Below are 21,144 nucleotides of genomic sequence, written 5' to 3'. Positions count from 1 at the left end.
AGTAGAGGATGACCTGGAAGCTTGTTGGGAGGAAGGGTCATGGATGGGAAGGGATTGGAGTTATAGCAATGCAGAACAGATGGAGTGAGAAGAAGGTGAGTTTTAAATTCAGCATTGTACTGTATTGGAACGCTCCACAATGTGAGGTGTCAGGCTCAAGCAGTGTAATACTGCCTGACCTGAGCATTGTCAGCATTTACTGTTTGTATTCCAAGCAGTGTGGACTGCCTTTCCTGTGGGTTCTCCAACTGCTGGCTTCTGAAGTTTGATTGGAGCTTGACAGTGCCTGACTGTTACTTTACACTGCAAACTAATTACTAGTAAATTGTTAACTTACTCATTGCAATTGGGTTAAAAGTGGCCATACTATTGTGCTCTTATTGTAATCTTGATTATCTTTAACTGTTCTGCATGATGGATTTTGATGCAAGATGATCAAATTGAAAAAAGTCTTCTAGTCACAAGCACTGATATCTTGCGTTGAACGCAATTTACCTAAAGCAAATTTTTTAAGGTATTAACTATATACGCCCTTTTCCAGTTAAGAGCAAGTTTAGACCATTTTCTGATTTCTGCCAGTTTGTTTCTGTGATAATAGCTTTGTGAAAGTTTTGTGTTTTTTTTCAAGAAAATGTTTTTCTTCACTAGCTGCAGTACACCCCACTGATCTAAGACGGTGCATGTATTTGGGCTGTAGCTTGCCAAACCTATGATGCTTTAGGAACCCACCGTGACATTACACATCTCAGAATGTGTTAAGTTTGTTCGCAAAAGGTGAGAAAACATTATATCCAGCTGTAGTAGCTTTGTGATACATCAAAAACTGCTTAATTTGGGTCACTTTACTGGGAAAGTTCTGCTTGGATTATACATTTGATTCCACCTGGACGGCAAGTCAAAAATGGTATTCTATTCTATTCTTTACTGAGTTCCTGGTGCATAACCCAGACTTCCAAGGAACATGAGCTGCTGCATCTGCATCTCCATAATGTGTATCAGTTCAAAATTTTTGCACGGAAGACCAGTGGAATTCTTCCAGGTGATATTACACCAGAGAACTGAAATTTGTACTTTGTTCATAAAAGGTCAGATACAGAGTTAATCACTAGATTTATTGGCGCATTAATTAAGCAGCAGGAAATTGCTGAGTTTTCTAGTGTTTACTAAATTACGTTTTCTGCATTTCTACATTCCCATTGAGGCCAAGGTCAAGTGTTTGAAACGTTCCTCCATATTGCAGTTTCTTGTAGCTGCTTGCTCTCATCTCATCTATGATATAATAACACTTAGCTGAATAAATCTTCTTGCGCAGATTATTCATTAAAATTATGTACTTTGTATGACATATGACTGATGGTGTTTGCAGAGGCAGGTTGGAATGAGGCCACAGATGAGGAAGCAAATTTTAAAGTTACTCCATTGAATGTAGAAAGTGAATGAAGGTTGTCAAGTACTTTGGGGGACCATGCAAAGGATTGGTCTGCAATGTTCCAGAATAATTTGAATTAATATCGAATATGAAGTGAACGTATGTGATGAGACCACTGAAGAAATTCTCCCTTGAAAGACAACAATAGAAAATTAAAGCATTTTTTTTTTCACTCCGAGAAGCAAGAAATCTTACTGGATTCCAAGAAAGAACTGGAAAGATTCTTGCTAACAAATTGAATTTTGGATTGTTAGAGATGCAATAAGAGCGTGTTATAAGGTGTCAAAATATAAGAATTTTAGGGTTGAGAGGGTGAGACGGTGATCAATGGCTGGGAAAGGACATCGATTGTACAGCTGTGCAATCAATCAGTCTGAGTATTTGAAGGTATCAGGATGGATTTGGTATTGCTGATGCTGAACTGACTAATATGGGCATGGATAGAAGATTGGCTGACTGGCAGGAGGCAGAGAGTGGGGATAAAGGAGTCTTTTTCTGGATGGCAGCCAGTGACTAGTGGTGTGCCTCAGGGGTCACAATATATATTAATGATCTGGAAGAAGGAACTGAAGGCACTGTTGCTAAGTTTGCAGATGATACAAAGATCTGTAGAGGGACAGGTAGTATTGAGGAAGCAAGGGGGCTGCAGAAGGATTTGGTCAAGCTAGGAGAGTGGGCAATGAAGTGGTAAATGAAGGTTATGCATTTTGGAAGGAGGAATTTAGGCATAGACTATTTTCTAAATGGGGAAATACTTAGGAAATCAGAAGCACAAAGGGGCTGGTTTAGCTCACTCAGCTAAATCGCTGGCTTTTAAAGCAGACCAAGCAGGCCAGCAGCACGGTTTGATTCCCGTATCAGCCTCCCCGGACAGGCGCCGGAATGTGGCGACTAGGGGCTTTTCACAGTAACTTAATTGAAGCCTACTCATGACAATAAGCAATTTTCATTTCATTTCGCTTGGGAGTCCTTGTTCACGATTCTCTAAAGGTTAATGTGCAGGTTCAGTCAGCAGTTAAGAAGGCAAATGCAATGTGAATACAAGACCAGGGAGGTACTTCTGAGGCTGAATAAGGCTCTGGTCAGACCCCATTTGAAGTATTGTGAGCAGTTTTGGGCCCCGTATCTAAGAAAAGATGTGCTGGCCTTGGAAAGGATCCAGAGGAGGTTCACAAGAATGATCCCTGGAATGAAGAACATGTCGTATGAGGAACGGTTGAGGACTCCGGGTCTGTACTCGTTGGAGTTTAGAAGGATGGGGGGGGGGATCTTATTGAAACCTACAGGATACTGCGAGGCCTAGATAGAGTGGATGTGGAGAGGATGTTTTCACTTGCAGGAGAAATTAGAAGCATAGGCCACCATGTCAGACTAAAGGGACGATCCTTTAAAACAGAGATGAGGAGGAATTTCTTCAGCCAGAGGGTGGTGAATCTGTGGAACACTTTACTGCAGAAGGCTGTGGAGGCCAAATCGCTGAGTGTCTTTAAGACAGAGATAGATAGGTTTTTGATTAATAAGGGGGATCAGGGGTTCTGGGGAGAAGGCACGAGAATGGGGATGATAAAATATCAGCCATGATTGAATGGCGGAGCAGACTCAATGGGCCGAGTGGCCTAATTCTGCTCCTATATCTTATGGTCTTATGGTCTAGTACTGGCATATCTAAAACTTGATGTGTAAAAGGCATAATATATTACTGTTATTATAGTGGGAGATGATGCTGGCTATGGAAGGAGATGAAGTCACTTTTTTGGGACAGCTGGGAATGAAATTAGTATTTGGAACTGGACTATGGAGCAAGCACAGTGAAGGACAGAAAAGGTGATGGTTTTGTAGGCTGGTTACATTCTCTCTTCAAAAACGGAAAATGCTGGAAAGACCCACTGAGATTTTCCAGCAGTTGTTGTTTCAGATTTCAGTATCTGCAGTAATTTGCTTTTACCTTAGATTCTATCTTGTTGGAGAGGGTAATTGCCTGTCACTTGTGTAGCGCAAATGTTACATGGCATTTATTAGCCCAAGTGTTGCTAACGTGTCGCGTCTTTTCGTCCGACGTCACTTCGTCCAACGACACTTTGTCCACGTCTTTTGGTCCAACGTCTTTTTGTCCGCCCGTCTTTTGGTCCAACGTCACTTCGTCCAATTATCCAATTACAAATTAACTCCGTATAAAACCATTTAATTGATAAAATGCAAGTACAATACAGCAAGTGAATTTAGTTGCTAAAATGCAAGTAATTGATAAAATGCAAGTAAAATGCAAGTTGAAAAATGCAGTTTTAAAATCTAAAAATGCAGTTAAAAAATCTAAAAGTTTACTAATTACTTCAAATTCCCGAAATTACTTAAAATTGATGTAAATTGTAAGCAACATTCCTAAAGAAATCAATTTTTGTTGTAGAATCATATTCAACGGCCAATCTTTTGAGGCGTTCAGTTATTTTCTTATATCGCGTACATGAAGTCGACTGATCTCCCCGAAGAATTTGAGCCTTTTTGCCTATTATGAACCCTTCCTCTTCCTTCAGAGTTTTGATTAACCTCCAGATATTCAAATGAGCTCCACCCGCCGAACGCTTTATGGCAGAATGAAACCCCTCAGCAGCATTATTTGTTCTCGGTAGATCTTGTAGAACACGCTGATTAACATTCCATACAGCTGTCGGGAATGTAGGTGTTTCACTCCTTCGTCTGGCACCACGTCCTCTCACAATGCCTATGTAAGTCAAGTCGAAGTAAACGATGAATTCAGCAGGTATTTCTTCATCGTCTATCAAATAGTGGAGTGGAGTGGAGTGGTACAAGTTACAAAAAGTCAAGTTACAAAAAGTCTTAGACAAAAAAATTATTAGTAAACTTTTAGATTTTTTAACTGCAATTTCAGATTTTTAAACTGCATTTTTCAACTTGCATTTTACTTGCATTTTATCAATTACTTGCATTTTAGCAACTAAATTCACTTGCTGTATTGTACTTGCATTTTATCAATTGAATGGTTTTATACGGAGTTAATTTGTAATTGGATAATTGGACGAAGTGACGTTGGACCAAAAGACGGGCGGACAAAAAGACGTTGGACCAAAAGACGTGGACGAAGTGTCGTTGGACGAAATGACGTCGGACGAAAAGACATAGCACCGTTGCTAAATATGGACACTGATTAGACGTACTGGTAATTGTTGATTCTGGAGTTGAGAGGATTAGCTTATGAGGAGAGACTAAGTAGACTGGGAAAATACTCATTGGAATTTAGAAGAATGAGAGGAGATTTTATAGAAACATATAAAATTATGAAGGGAATAGATAAGTTAGAAACATAGAGGTTATTTCCACTGGCGGGTGAAACTAGAACTAGGGGGCATAGCCTCAAAATAAGGGGGAGCAGATTTAGGACTGAGTTGAGGAGTTCCTTCACCCAAAGGGTCGTGAATCTGTGGAATTCTCAGTCAGTGAAGCAGTTGAGGCTACCTCCATTAAATGTTTTTAAGGCAAAGGTAGATAGATTTTTGAACAGTAAAGGAATAAAAGGTTACAGTGAATGGGCGGGTTAGTGGAGCTGAGTCCACAAAAAGATCAGCCATGATCTTATTGAATGGCGGAGCAAGCTTGAGAGGCCAGGTGGCCTACCTCCTGCTCCTAGTTCTTATGTTTTTATGTTCTTCTGACTGCTTCAGTAACTGAGGACTCGTGAATGATGGTGAGCATTTTGTAAAGCAAACATTCCCACTTCTGACCTTCTGGTGGAGGGAAAGTCATTGATGAAGGAACTGAAGATGGTGGTACTAGGACACAACCCTGAGGAACTCCTGCAGTGATGTCCCAGGACTGAGATCATTGAACTCTGACAACCACAACCATCTTCCTTTGTGCTAGGTTAGACTCCAAACCAATGAAGAATTTCCCTCAGATTCCCATTGACTCCAGTTATGATGGGACTCCTTGATGCCATACTCTATCAAATGCTGCCTTGATGTCAAGGGCAGTCACTTTCACCTCGCCTCTGGAGTTCAACTCTTTTGTACAAGGCTCTACCGAGGTCAGGACCTCCGTGGCCCCGGCTGATCCCACACTGAGCACCGTGAGGAGGTTATGCTGAGTAAGTGCCATTTGGTAACACTGTTGAAGACCCCTTCCATCACTTTGCAGAGTATGCTGATAGCGTGTTAATTATCCAAGTTGGACCTGTCTGCTCCTACGGATTGTGGTTGTTTATAATTCTGCTGCTGTTGATAGACCACAGCGTCTCATGGATACCCAGTTGTAAGTTACTAGCTCTGTCAAAATCTCTTCGTTTAGGTGGTTTTACCATACAACATGACAGGGTATACATACTTTGAAAACAAGACTTTGTTTCCACAAGAACTGTGGCGGTCACTCTTACCAATACTGTCATGGACAGATGCATTTGTTACAGGTAAATTGGGGACAGCATCAAATAGTTTTTTCCCTCTTGGTTCTCTTGCCACCTCCCACAGACCCAGTCTAGTAGCTATGTCCTCGGTCAGTTTTTGTGCTACATTTCATTTTTGGTGATGGGTATTAAAGTCTCCCACCCAGAGTACATTCTGTGCTCTTGACACCTCCGATGCTTCCTTCAAAGTGCTTTTCTTTTTTTCCTCCTGTATTTAAAATGCCCAATTATTTTTCCAATTTAAGGGGCAATTTAGCGTGACCAATCCACCTACCCTGCACATCTTTGGGTTGTGGGTACGAGACCCACGCAGATGTAGGAAGAATGTGCAAACTCCACACGGATAGTGACCCGGGGCCGGGATCGAACCCGGGTCATTGGCACTGTGAGATTACAGTGCTAACCACCGCGCCACCGTGCTGCCTTCAAAGTGCATTTCAACATTGAGGAGTACTGATTCATTAACTGGGAGAGGTGGTGGGGAGGGGGGTTCTGGGACCTTGGAAGGTATGAATTGGTGAGCATGCTGATGTCTGTGAATGCAAAAAGTAACAAGTTATTTATGCACATTGCTAGCCACGGTTGTTATTGTCAGTTTAAGAAGTAATAAATTCAGTAGAATGGAAGTATACTGGTCTGCTGCAGCTATTGAGATTATTTTTTTGCTATATGTAATGGTCACGGTACTGTGCATCATTGGTAGTGCACTAACATAATATATTGTTTTTCAGGTTTAAAAAAAAAATCCTGCTGAAGAATGAATATTGAAGAGAAGCTTGATCGTATTTTTCTTAAATGCAGCAGTATAAATGAAATGCAGTCTTCCAGACCGCTAGTTGTGGTGGGTGGGGTTGCCGATCAGCCCTCTGTACATATAGGAGCACAGGAAACTGTGTTAGAAGAGAGGGAGATCTCTCATGAAGAAATTCTCCAACAAGAAACTGGTTTGCAGGAAAGTGCCCTCCCACAGGAGGAGCTTATTTCACATGATGAGCTAATGATCCATGAGGAAACGGTTAAAAATGATGATGATGAAAATGATGGGCATGAAAGGCTTCCTCAAGCATTAACATATGAGCTAAATGTAAGTGGTATAATTTTACTCAAATTTATGATTTTCATTTCATTTAAGGAGCAAGATTAAATAGGTAGTTCAGTGACATAAGTTCATAAGATATAGGAGCAGAATTGGGCCATTCGGCCCATCGAGTCTGCTCCACCATTCTATCATCGGCCATATCTTCCTCAACTGCTACCTCCAATGATACAGACCAAGAGCTGGATTGCGAAATCAGCCAGAGCATCTCCTCCCTTGGAACACTTGGCCTAGGTGCAGGAGATGTTGCATTCTTAATGGAAATCAAGCATTTTATCAATGGTTTTTAATCTTGGCACAGTGGGCTAAACAGCTGGCTTGTAATGCAGAACAAGGCCAGCAGTGCAGGTTCAATCCCATACCGGCCTCCCCGAACAGGCGCTGGAATGTGGCAACTAGGGGCTTTTCACAGTAACTTCATTGAAGCCTACTTGTGACAATAAGTGATTATTATTATTATATGAGAATTAATAGACAAAAAAAATGGACAAGACTGCTTGGCCTACCAATCCCATCCCAGTCACGACAAAACCAAGCACCCAAAGTTCCAATGTTCTCTTCTACTAATAGTCATGTAATCTCCTCAGGTTTGATTCAGATCTTTTGAGTATTTAATAACATGAACCACTTCTACGATTGCTTGATTGTATGTTCTGATGTATCAAAGTTTATCATTAACTATTTGCCAAAAATGTTATTAATTTACTCTCTTCTGTTCCAAATTTGTCATGGTATGGGATGGTTAGCAGGAGCTGCTTCAATAGTTTGCAGTATTATCCTAAGTTGCCATTTCAATCAAAAGCTGGCAAACTGTAGTATCCTGTTTCAATAGTAGAGTGTTTTTACCTATTCTTTCACAGGGTGTGAGCATCGTTGGCTCGGCCAGCATTGTTGCCCCACCCTAATTGCCTTTGAGAAGGTGGTGTTGAGCCACATTTCTGAACTGCTGTGGTCCATGTGGTATAATGAGAGTGTTCCAGGATTTTTACCCAGCGACCATGAAGGAACAGCAATATGTTCCAAGTTAGGGCATTGTGTGGCTTGGAGGGGAGCTTGCAGGTGGTGGTGTTCCTGGTGCATCTGCTTTCCTTGACCTAGGGGATGGAGGTCACAGGTTTGGAAGCTGTTGCTGAACGGGCACTGCTGAGTTGCAACAGTGCATCTTGTAGGTGGTACACTCTTGTGTTAGTAGCATTGATGGCACAATTCTCTGCAATGGTTGAATTTAATTTGATTTCCAAACCACTTTGTCATTCTAAAGGTAAATGTAAAACAGGAAATTCAATATGCTGAAGAAGTTGGACAGCTGAAGAAAGATAAAGGGCAACAAAAAGAACCAATAGATTTGCAAAAGAAAAAGAAAAGAAAGCAACGTTCTCCTTCTAAGGTAAATAAAAATCCACTTCACGTCGAATACATATTTGCAGCTAATGTTCACACCTGCAGACATGGGAGCAAGATGTGAGATGGTTCAGGAACACCTTGGTTCATGTTGTTTGATTGCTATCACCTGCATTTGAAGAGGGTGTTTGAAACCATTCAACCGATCAATCCAATCTAATGGAATGAAAAGGACAGTGGCAGCATGTATTTAAAATTGTTATTCAAAATTGGTTGAATGTGAGGATAATGAGGAATGGTTGTTATTTGGACCAGATTATGGTGGGTCCCCTGGATAGATGTTAGGACCACAGCTCCCCATTAATGATAAGAAATAGGAGCAGGAGTAGGCCACTTTTAAAAATTATTTCATGGGACGTGTGGGTTGCTGGCAAAGCCAGCATTTTTATTGCCAATCTCTTATTGTCCTTGAGAAGGTGGTGGCGAACCTCCTTCTTAAACTGCTGCAGTCCACAGAGCCCCCACAATGCTGTTAGGGAGGGAGTTCCAGGATTTTGAAGAGGCCTGCTCTAGGATTTTGAAGCGGCCTGCTCCACCAATCAGTAAGATCATGGCTGCTCTGATTGTGGCCGTAACTCCACTTTCCTCTCAGTCCCCATAATAATTGACTTCCTTTGCAATCAAAAATAGTCTAACTCTGTCTTCGATATACTGAAAGACCCAGCTTCCACTGCTCTCCAAAGACCATAGACCTTCTGAGAGAAGACATTCCTCTCCATTTCAGCCTGAACTGGGTGATCCCTTATTTTTAAACCATGCCTCGCTGTTCTAGATTCTCCCAGGAGGGAAAACACCATTCAGCATCTATGCTGTCAAGCCCCTTCAGAATCTTATATAGAATCATAGAACCCCTACGGTGCAGTAGGAGGCCATTTGGCCCATCGGGTCTGCACTGACCCTCTGAAAGAGCACCCTACCTCAGCCCATACCCCCCCCCCACCCCTCTCCATCCTCGTAACCCTGGATACTAAGGGGAAATTTTAACATGGCCAATCCACCTAACATCATTTGGTCTGTGGGAGGAAACAGGAGCACCACGCAGAGAAGGAGAGAACGTGCAAACTGCACACACAATCATCTAAAGCGGCTTCCTGGTGCTGTGAGGCAGCAATGCTAACCACTGTGCCACAGTGCCACTCTCTTATTCGCCCCTCATTCTTCTAAACGTCAACGGTATAACTCAACCGTTCCTTATAGCCTTTCATCTCGGGAATGAACTCGGTGAACCTTCTCCGAACTGCTTCTGATTCAAGTACGGGCAGCACGGTAGCATAGTGGTTAGCACAAATGCTTCACAGCTCCAGGGTCCCAGGTTCGATTCCCGGCTTGGGTCACTGTCTGTGTGGAGTCTGCGCATCCTCCCCGTGTGTGCGTGGGTTTCCTCCGGGTGCTCCGGTTTCCTCCCACAGTCCAAAGCCGTGCAGGTTAGGTGGATTGGCCATGCTAAATAGCCCTTAGGGTCCAAATTTCCCTTAGTGTTAGGTGGGGTTACTGGGTTATGGGGATAGGGTGGAGGTATGGGCTTGGGTAGGGTGCTCTTTCCAAGAGCCGGTGCAGACTCGATGGGCCGAATGGCCTCCTTCTGTACTGTAAATTCTATGAAAAATTCTATGAAGTATACCTTTCCTTAAGTAACAAGACCAAAACTGGTACATTGGTGAGACCTTAGTGGAGTACAATGTCCTGTACAGTTGTGAGATGACTTCCTTACTTTTATAATCTCTCCCTCTTGCAATAAAAACCAACATTCCATTTACTTTCCTAATTACTTTCTGTAAATGCATGCAAATCTTCTGTGATTTATGTACTAGGCCACCCCGATCCTGCTGTACTGCAGAATTCTGTAGTCTCCATTTAAATTATCTGATTTTCTATTCTTCCTGACAACAGACAAAAATATGAACAGACAAATTAAGAGCTATTGAGCCTCTCGAGCCTGCTCCGTGTTTAATTAGATCAAGGTCAATCTGAAAATACCACAAATCTGCCCCGATTACCCCCTTGCTTACCAAGAATCGATCTACCTCTGCCCATCCACCACCTTTTCAGGAAGAGTGTTCTCAAGACTCACAACCCTCTGAGTGAAAAAAATTGAATCCCCTCTTATTTTAAATGGGTGACCCTTCATTTTAAATAGTGACCCCAAGATCTAGATTCTCCCACTAGAAGAAATATCCTCTCTATTCCATCCTGTCCAGACCCCTCAGGCTCTTTATATGGTTCAATTAAGTTGCCTGTTCTAAACTCCATTGGACACAAGTCTAGCTTTTCCAACCTTCCTCATAAGTCAAACCACCCATTCCCGGTATTAGTCTGGTAAACCTTCTCTGAACTGCTTCGAAAACATTTACATACTTCCTTAAATAAAGTGGCCAATACTGTACACAGTACTCCAAGTGTGGTCTCGCTAGTTCCCTGTGCAGATGAAGCATAACCTTCCTACTTTTGTATTCAGTTCCCCTCGCAATAAATGATAACATTCTATTAACTTTCCTAATTACTTGCTGTACCTGCATACTGGCCTTTCGTTATTCATACACTAGGACAACCAGATCCATCTGCACCTCGGAACTCTGCAATCTCTCACCATTTAGATAATATGCTTTTATATTCGTTCTGTCAAAATGGACAATTTCACATTTTCCCACATTTGCCAGATCTTTACCCATTCACTGAACATGTCCCTTTATAGCTTGCTTATTTCCTCTTCGCAATTTACTTTCCTACTTATCCTTTTATCATCATCAAATGTACCAACCATCTCCTCAATCTCTTCATCAAAGTCACTTAAATAAATTGTAAACAGTACAAGTCCCTGCGGTATGCCAAATTTGGAAAAGATCACATATTCCCGCATTATACTCCCCCGATATATTTTTTGCCCATCCACTTGATCCAACTATATCCCTTTGCAGACTCAGTGTATCTCCCTCAGAACTAGCACTCCTATCTTTGTATCATCAAATTTGGCCAGAATATATTCTATCACTTCATCCAAGTTACTAATATAGATTGTAACTAGTTGAGGCCCCAGCACTGGTCTCTATGGCACTCCTCTACTTACAACTTGCCAATCTGAAAATGACTCATCCTGACCATGCTAATATATCGCGCTCAATCTTTTGATTGGCACCTTAGCTTTAAATGCCTTTTGGAAATCCAAATACACTGCTGTAGTGGCAGTCAAACACTGCAGCTACTGTAGTGACAGTAGTGACCCTTAAATAATTTCGAGTTTGGTGTACAGGGCACAATTTCAAAATTTGCCGGTGAGCCAAAACTTGGAAGTGTTGTGAATTGTGGGGACGAGAGTGATGGGCTTGAAGAGGTCATAGACAGGCTCATGGAATGATTGGACATGTGGCAAATAAAACTTAACACAGAGAGGTTTGAAGTGAATCATTTTGGTAGCAAGACGAAGGAAATGCAACATAAAATGAAAACATTCTAAAGGGGATGCAGGAACAGCGGCGCCTGCGGAGGGTATTTGTGCACGAATCATTGGCAGGTGGCAGAGCAGGTCGAGAAAGCATTTAATAATAACCTTTTATTGTCACAAGTATGAAGTTACTGTGGAAAGCCCCTAGTCGCCACATTCTGGCGCCTGTTCGGGTAAGCTAGTCTGGGAATTGGACCCGCGCTGCTGGCCTTGTTCTGCATCACAAACCAGCTGTCTAGCCCACTGAGCTTTTTGATAAGGCATATGGACTTCTGGACTTTATAAATAAAAGTGTAGAATAGAAAAGCAAGGAAGTTATGGTGGAAATCACTGGATCCCCCTCAACAGGAGTATTGTGTCCAATTCTGGGCATTATACTTTAAGAAGAATGTGAAGGCATTCAAATGTTTGCAGAAAAGATTTCTGGGAATAGTTGCAGAGATGAGGTTATGCTAATCTTGGGGAGGAGAAGCTTAAGAGGAAATTTGATTGAAGTGTTCAAGCTCATGAGAGGTCAGGATGGAGCGAAACTGGTCCCATTGGTGGAAGGATCAAGAACCAAGGGTCAATAATTAAGGGCAGCACGGTAGCACAGTGGTTAGCACAGTTGCTTAATTGCAGTTTGGTAAATTAATTGGTATGCTCTTTACTGGAATACAATTGAATGTTGGTTCTCCATGATCTCTCTTCAGATTCTAACGATAAATGAAGATGGATCACTTGGGCTAAAATGCCTGAAATCTCATATCTGTGAGCACTGTAATGCTGCCTTTCGTACAAACTACCACTTGCAGAGACATGTTTTCATCCATACAGGTATAGCTCATCTGACACCTATAAACCTGTTCATTTGATCCAATCTTTTAAATGTACAAAACCTGGTAGAATTTTACTGATAAAACTATAGTAGTCATCGAAGACAGTCAGCAGTATGTAAATCTTAGTACAGTCACAAATGACCTCCAATGTGACTGTGACAAAGGTAAGCTATTCCTCCTTGCTCTTCAAGATCTGTCTGTGGCTATTGACACAGTTGACGATTCCATCTACTGCCTCCATACTGTCTTCTAGCTGTTTAGACTGTACTGCCTGGTTCCATTCTTTTATTTTTGAAAAGCACTTTATTACAAACTTGTATCGAAACAGGTTACAGCGAATAAACACCCCGGGAAACATACTTCCCAACAATCAACTATGCCGTTTGTACAGATTTTCCCCGTTTTCACCCCCCACGATGATCAGCCTCTCAAACACGGTCACAAACATCCCCCACCTTTCCTCCAACCCCCCCTGAAGAGCCTCTTAACTCATACTTTATCTTCTCTAATCGCGGGAAGTCGTACAGGTCACCCAACCAAGCCACTACCCTTGGTGGCGATGCCGACCACCACACCAGCAAAATTCGCCGCTGTGCAATCAGAGAGGCGAAGGCTAAGACATCAGCCTTCCTCCTCTCCATGAGCTCCGGCTTCTCTGAAACACCAAATATCGCCACCAAAGGGTCCGGGTCCACCTCCTCCTCCACTATCCTGGCTAAGACCGCGAACACACCCGCACAGAATCTTCCCAATTTTTCACAACCCCAAAACATGCGCGCGTGATTTGCTGGCTCCCGCCCATACCCCTCACACTCATCTGCTACCCCTGAAAGAACCCACTCATTCTCGCCCAAGTCATATGCACCCTGTGCACCACCTTAAACTGTATCAGGCTCATCCTTGCACAAGAGGAGGTCCCGTTTACCCTCTGTAGTGCCTCATCCCATACTCCCCAATTGATCTCCCCTCCCAACTCCGCTTCCCATTTCTCCTTGATCGTCAACACCCGCTGCCTGGTTCCATTCTTAGCTATTTAATTGTATTCAAAGATTCATCTGCAATGGCATCTCTTCCTACATTGTTACCTCTGGTGCCTTACAGTCATCTCTCCCTGGTCCCCTCTTATTTCTTATCTGCGTGTTGCCCCTCTGTGATATCACCTGAAAATACAGCCTCGGTTTCCACGTGTACACCGACAACATAACATAAGAACTAGGTGCAGGAAATGAAATGAAATGAAGTAGGCCAGCTGGCCCCTTGGACCTGCTCCGCCATTCAATAAGATCATGGCTGATCTTATTGTGGATTCAGCTCCACTTACTTGCCCGCTCGCCATAACCCTTAATTCTTCTACTGTTCAAAAATCTATCTACCTTTGCCTTAAAAACATTCAACGAGGTAGCCTCAACTATTTCACTGGGCAGAGAATTCCACCAATTCACAAGCTTTTGGATGAAGAGGTTCTTCCTCAACTCAGTCTTAAATCTGCTCATCCTTATTTTGAGGCTATGCCCCCTAGTTCTAGTTTCACCTGCCAGTTGAAACAACCTCCCTGCTTCTATCTTACCTATTCCCTTCATAATTTTATATATTTCAATAAAATCCCCTCTCATTCTTCTAAATTCCAATAAGTATAGTCCCAGTCTACTTAGTCTCTCCTCAGACGCTAATCCTCTCAACTCCAGAATCAACCTAGTGAAACTCCTCTGCACACCCTCCAGTGCCAGTACATCCTTTCTCAAGTAAAGAGACCAAAACTGTGAAAAGTACCTCAGGTGTGACCGCACCAGCACCCTATACAGGCCAACATCAGCTCCACCTCACCATCACTACTCCTCCTCTGTCTCTAAATGCTCAAACTCCAAATTGGACACCAGTTTCGGTTGAGGAGAAATTTCCTCTAACTAAATATTGGAAAGAGTGATGCCATTGGGAGGGATTTCAGGCCCTTCCCGCCAGTAGCATCTTCCAGTCCCGTCGAAGGTGATCCTCGGCGGCAGGACGGGCGAGCCACGGAAAACGTGGTAGATACCTGTGGGACCGGAAGATCCTGCCGGCGGCCAATGGCGAACCACCTCCACCGCTGGGAAACACGCCCCGGGAGGACTGGAAAATCCCACCCATTAGCTTTGTTCCCAGCCACAAACTCCGTACCCTCATCAGTGATTTCACTCCTTTCCCATCAACTGACTGATCTACCAAACTATCTTCAGCTGCCTCATCAATGACTCTCCCTCCATCATGAGGTCAGAAGCTGAGATGTTCACTGATGATTGCACAATGCTCAGCAGCATTTGAGTCGTCAGATATTAAAGCAGTCCTTCTCTATCTGTAGCAAACCCTGGACCACATTCAGACTTTTTTTGATAAGTGGCAAGTAACATTCTGCCACACAAGTGCCAGGCAGTGGCCATCTCCAAAAAGAGAGAATCTAACCATCTACGCTCGACATTCAAAGGCATTACCATCTATCAACATCCCTGGGTTATTATTGACCAGAAACTGAACTGGACCAGCCATATCAATATTGTGGTTTACAAGAGTAGGTCAGAGGCTGAGAATTCTGTGCAGAGTAACTCACCTCCTGACTCTCCAAAGCTTGTAAACCATCCACAAGGCACAAGTCTGAATTGTGATGGAATGCTCTCCATGTGTCTTGATGAGTGCAGCTCCATCAACAACCAACAAGCTTGAAACCATCCAGGCCAAAACAGCCTGCTTGATAGGCACCCCATCCATCATCTTTAACATTCACGTTCTCCACCATCTACAAGATGTACTGCAGTACTTTCCCACAGCTTCTTCAGCAATAATATACAGTCTTGCACTCTCTATCACCTCAAAGTGCAAGAGCAGCAGATGCTTGTGAACACTACCACCTGCACATTCTCCTCCAAAACATACACCATTCTGACTTGGTACTCCATCGCTGTTCCTTCATGATTGCTGGGTCAAAATCCTGGAGCTCCCTCCCTTTTGACACTGTGGGTGTACTTGTACCACAATGCCTGCAGTGGTTCGTGAAGGCAGCCCACCACCACCACCCGTTCGAGGACAGATGGGGATAGGTGATAACCGCTGGCTTAGCTAGTGATGCCTATCCCAATGAAAGAATTAAAAAATTGAACTGAACCAGACTGTTTGCATACTTAGTGTCATATTTGACCCAAGTTGAGCATCTGACTGCACAACCACACCGTCCCTCTTTACGCCTTCGTAACATCTTTCCATTTGCTCCTGTCTCCGCTCATCTGCAATCCTCAACTGTGCCTTTGTCATTTTGGTGTTTGACCATTCAGTGACCCCTGTCTCCCATGTTCTAACCTCTGTAAACCTGAGGTCATTTAAAACCCTTACTCATACCAATTGCCAATTGCCAGTCACCCGCTAACCCTATGATCACTGATCTACATTGATTCGTAGTTGAGGAATGCTGCAATTTTGAAGTTCTCATCTATGTTTTCAAATTCCCCCATGTCCTCGCCCATACCATTCCTCCAGCACCACAGGCCTCCAGCTTACCTGCGCTCATCGAATTCTGGCCTCTTGAACAATTATCATGCATAATCGGATAACAGACAAAATACTCTCCAAAGAGCAATGTATTGGATATACAAAATGTTTTGCAGACTTGTAGATCTGTCTGTACAGCATAGCTGGTAAACTCAGAATGTGCCCACACTGGTAAGATGTGTATGGATAATGTTTTCACTTGTGATTTAGCCACTGCCAAGTCAGATTTTGTATTACAGTGGATTTTGGGATCGTTAGCTGGAAACCTGTGTCTTTTTGTGAATATGGCACTCTTCTATGATTCCAAACACTCTTTCATTTTTATTGAAGGTGAAAAACCCTATCAGTGCAGCCAATGCAGCATGCGTTTTATTCAGAAATATTTGCTGCAAAGACATGAGAAGATTCATACTGGTAAGCAGGATTGCATTCAAGTGTTTTTATTGTGGATTGAAGGTGCAGTATGTTCATATTGTTTGTTGTCCCTGAATATTTTCTTGGATGCATTTACAGAATACATCCCCAGAATACATACCAGGGTGGTATTTCTTCATTTTGTGTCAAAAAAACTAACCACGGTTGTGACCATATTGATTGAAATTAAACTCAAAGACAAAATAAGTTAGTTTGCATAGGGTTTTACAGCACAGAGAAGCAACACTTTGGCCCATCGTGTCTGTGCCGGCCATCGAGCACCTATTTATCCACATCCCATTTTCCAGCACTTATTCTGTAGACTTGTATGCTGTGGCTTTTCAAGTGCTCATCTAAATGCTCATCGCTTCTTGAAAAAGCACTTCTGCTTATCCTTTGTAAATTCACTTTTACCCCAGTATTTTCAAAGATGTAGCAAATACTGTAAATTATTAAATTATCCATTGCTTTAAATTCTGCCCAAATCTGATCGACAGTATAATTATGTCATGGCCCTGGTGATTTTCCTGCACATGCATTTTTTTGGTCGTTTGATGCTTCCACTGATAGTAAAACATTCCTGGGCACTTCACAGGAACATGAAACAGAGATGCCGTGCCAGAGCAGAAAACATTATGAAGGTTTATTGCAGAGGTGGGTTTAAAGGAAGCTCTGAAAGGCGGAGAGCCATGGAGAGGGGGAAATGTTTAGGAACGGAATTTCAGAGCACTAAAGGTGACCATGAACATTGAATTGACAGTGCAGAAGGAGGCTATTTGGCCCATCAAGTCTGCACCGGCCCTTGGAAAGAGCAACCTACTTAAGTCCACCCTATCTCCGTAACCCAGTAATCCCATCCCAGTAACCCCACCTAACCTTTCTTTTATTTGGGACACTAAGGGCAACTTAGCATGGCCAATCCACCTAACCTGCACGAATTTGGACTGTGAGAGGAAACTGGAGCACCCGGAGGAAACCCACGCAGACACGGGGAGAACGTGCAGACTCCGCACAGACAGTGACCCAAGCCACGTCTCCACCCTATCCTCGTAACCCAGTCTTCTACTTCAACACCATTTTCCCGCACTATTCCCCTTACCCTCAATGACTTTAATATCTAAAAATTTGTCAATTTCTGTCTTGAACGTAATGACTAAGCCTCCACAGCTCTGAGTGAAGAAATTCCTTCTCTTCTCACTCCTAAATGACCTACCCCATAATTTGAGACTAAATTCCTTCTGATCTCAGTCTCAAAATAGGGGGTGAGTCATATAGGACTATGTTCCTGCATCTAGACTCTTGTCGCGCCCTGTAAGAATTTTGTATGTTTGAATGAGGTCACCTGTCATCCTTCTAAACTCGAGAGAATACAGGCACAGTGGTCTCAATCTTTCCTCATAGGACAATCCTGCCAACCCCAGAATCAGTCCTGTGAACCTTTGCTACACTTCCTGTGTGGCAAGTATATATTTCCTTCGGTACGGGGGACCAAAACTGTACATGACACTCCAGGTACCGTCTCACCAAGGCCCTAAGTAATTGCACAGGACATCTTTACTTCTGTACTCAAATCCTCTTGTAATTAAAGCCAACATACACTTGCCTTTCTAATTGCTTGCTGCACCTGCATGTTAGCTTTCAGTGACTCATGAACAAGGACACCCAGGTCCCCTTGAACATCAACTTCCCAGTCTCTCACCATTTAACAAAATGCTCTGCATTTCTGATTTTCCTACCAAAGTGGGTAACTTCACATTTCTCCACATTATATTCCATCTGCCAATGTCTTGCCCACTCACTAAGCCTGTATAACTCCCCTTGAAGCCTCTTTGCCTCCTCTTCACAAGTCACATTCCCACCTAGTTTTGTGTCAGCTGTAAACTTTGAAATATTACAATTGATCCCCACATCAAATTATTAATATAAATTGTGACTAGCTGGGACCCAAGCACTGATCCGAGTCACAACCTGCCAATTTACTCTGTTTTCTGTCTGTTGACCATTTCTTAGCCCACACCAGTATATTACCCCCTGACCCATTTTCTTTAATTTTGCTAAGAAACCTTTTGTGTGGGACCTTATCAAAATCCTTCTGAAAATCCAAAGCACCGCATCCATTGGTTTCCCTCTGATCTATTCTGGTTATATCCTCAACAAAACTATTTAACAGGTTTGTTAAGCATGATTTCCCTTTTATAAATTCATATTGACTCTGCCCATTCCTACCATTATTTTCTAAGTATCCAGTTATCATATCCTTTATAATGATTCTAGCACTTTCCCTACTAGAGATCTCAGGCTAACAGATCTGTAGTTCCCCGTTTCTTTCTTAAACAGTGGGGTTTCATTTGCAACCTTCCAATCTGCAGAAACCATTCCCGAATCTGTAGAATCTTGGAAGATGACCATCAATTTCTTCATTATCTTGACAATCACCTCTTTTCAATATTCTGGAATGTAGATCATCAGCCCCAGTATTCTTTTTTTCTATAATGCTAAATCTCTTCCAGTTCCTCAGGCTCACTCGTCCTTTGGTTCTCTAGTATTATTAGAAGGCTGATGTTCATTATTGAGTTTTTGTGTCATTCCTTCTATATGTGTTTTGAAAATATTTAAAGAGAGCCTCTAAATAAGAACACTCAAAAACACATTTTAGCAAAACTGAGAATCTTATTAGTAAGTTTAAAAGAAAGACTCGCATTTATTTAGTGCCTATTTAGAGTTGATGGAGTCCATTCAGTTATCAAATCTGCAATGGCCATTTCGAAGAGAAATCCAGTTAGTCCTGCTCCCCCCACCTTTTCTCTCCACATCCCTGAATTTTTTTCTCCTTCAAGTATTTATTGAAATTCCCTTGAAGATGAGTATTGAATCTGTATCCACCAGCCTCTTGGGAATGTATTCCAAATAATAACCATCTGTCTTTAAAATAAAAAGCTTTTCCTTGCATCACCTCTGGTTCGATTGCCAATTAGCTTTTAAATCAGTGTCCTCTGCTGATCGGTCTTACAGCTGCAGGACATGTTTACTCGGCACCTCTAATCATCTTCAGAAATAGGTGCCGGAACTTTCCAGCCATTCATGCCAGTAGAATCTTCCAGTCCCACTGGCGGCGCTCCCCCGTCACAGGTTTCACGGTGGCAAGAGGTGTATTCAGCGGGAAACCCCGTTGCCAACCGCCACTGGTCAGCGGCGGGCTATCTTCTGCCGCTGCAACACGCGCGTTGCGTGGTAAGTCCTACCTCAAGTGTATTCCATTTGACCCTTTAAATCCATTCTGCATTCAATTAGATCATGTTGATCTTTTACCTCAGCTACACGCTTCCACACTGTCCCCATATTCCTTCATTCTCATTGTAGCCAAATATCTGTCAATCTTTGACTTGAACATACTTAATGGCTGAGCATCCGCAGCTCTTTACAGTGGAGAACTCCAAATGGTCATAATCCTTCTGAGAGAAATGTTTCCCTCACCTTAGTCCTAAATGTCTGACTCATTTATCCTGTGACTGGCCCATAACTCTCCAGTCTCTAACCAAGGGAAACATCCTTCCAGCACCTGCTCTGTCAGCCTCTTTCTTCTAATCTCTCGGGAATATGGACATAGGGTGCGATTTTATAGCCTTGCCGTGCTGAAACGAGAGCGTGACGAGGTCGCTAAATCGCAGGAGAAGCCAAAAACGAGAACCGCGCCGGGCGTCGATCTGTTTGCGATCTAACTGGCCTGCTTCCGTTGGCGAAATCAGGATCCCGCCGTAGCGTGGCGAGAGCCAATAACTTAAGCCCAAACTCCGTACAATTAACGGGAGCGGCCCCCTATCTAACGGCCTCCCGTGATCTAATGGCCTCCCCAGCAAGTGGTCACGAGGGCACCGATTGGTACTCCATTTTAAACACGTGAAACTGGCGGAAGGGCTGCTGCAGGAACTCGAGGTGAGTAGCCATCTTCACTCACAGGCAAAGAGGCTGAAGACACTGGGGTTGGATCCACCATGCCCGTGTTCCCATTCCCGGGGCAACCCCAGCCCCAGCCCCAGCTCCTCCGACCACCCATACCTCCCACTGACCGTGGAGGTCTCGGCTATTGCTAATTTGGAATTGGCAATTGTAGTTAAGTGAGCACCTTGCCTTTCCCAAGTCGATTCCAGTGGGTAGGCGTGCCATGTACCATACGGGGGTTATTGCCCAGCATCAACCGTGATGCCTGGACACCGCACCCACTTCCCATGCACCCTTACCCTCTACATCCCTCCCCCTCAGTTATCCCCGAAGTGCTTAGCCTTCCGTGCTCTACCGCTGTATCTAGGTGTGCCCCCATGATGCACGTCTTTACAACATGCTGGGTAAATATCCCGAGCTGTTACAGGAGACCTGGGCAAGATTAAAGGTGCCAGACCCAGAACTACCTGGATGTGCTGCTCCCGAATGTCGGTGCCTTTGATGTCCCTGGCGGAAGTCCTCTGGGGGCCCTGGGACTGGAGCGCCCCAGAGCACGTGCCAGCGGCACATATCCCACCGCACAGCATTATACTGGATGCTGACTGCAAGACATGCCCTTTTCAGGGGGTGGATCTCCAGGGAGCTGGTGGCGACCGTCACCACTCCGTAGGATGGCTTCGG

The 21,144-nt window shown here is 43.4% G+C and overlaps 1 protein-coding gene across 4 annotated transcripts in view; it reads left to right on the top strand.

Moving 5' to 3' along the window:
• znf148 (zinc finger protein 148) overlaps positions 1-21,144 on the top strand; it is a 77,265-nt gene that overhangs the window by 33,821 nt on the left and 22,300 nt on the right. For 2 of the 4 annotated variants that reach the window (XM_038789781.1, XM_038789782.1), the window contains 5 exons: positions 649-774; positions 6,575-6,927; positions 8,201-8,326; positions 12,472-12,595; positions 16,441-16,524. In XM_038789781.1, coding sequence (XP_038645709.1) covers positions 6,601-6,927; positions 8,201-8,326; positions 12,472-12,595; positions 16,441-16,524 — 661 coding nt within the window. In that variant the 5' untranslated portion in view covers positions 649-774; positions 6,575-6,600. Of the gene's footprint in view, positions 1-628; positions 775-5,322; positions 5,529-6,574; positions 6,928-8,200; positions 8,327-12,471; positions 12,596-16,440; positions 16,525-21,144 lie in introns of those variants that run through there. The other 2 variants (XM_038789783.1, XM_038789784.1) reach the window with 2 other exon arrangements.

The sequence above is a fragment of the Scyliorhinus canicula genome, chromosome 2, assembly GCF_902713615.1.
Source record: "Scyliorhinus canicula chromosome 2, sScyCan1.1, whole genome shotgun sequence".
NCBI lineage: Eukaryota > Metazoa > Chordata > Chondrichthyes > Carcharhiniformes > Scyliorhinidae > Scyliorhinus > Scyliorhinus canicula.
Note: the sequence above shows the minus strand (reverse complement) of the source record. Positions and strands in the feature narration are given on the sequence as shown.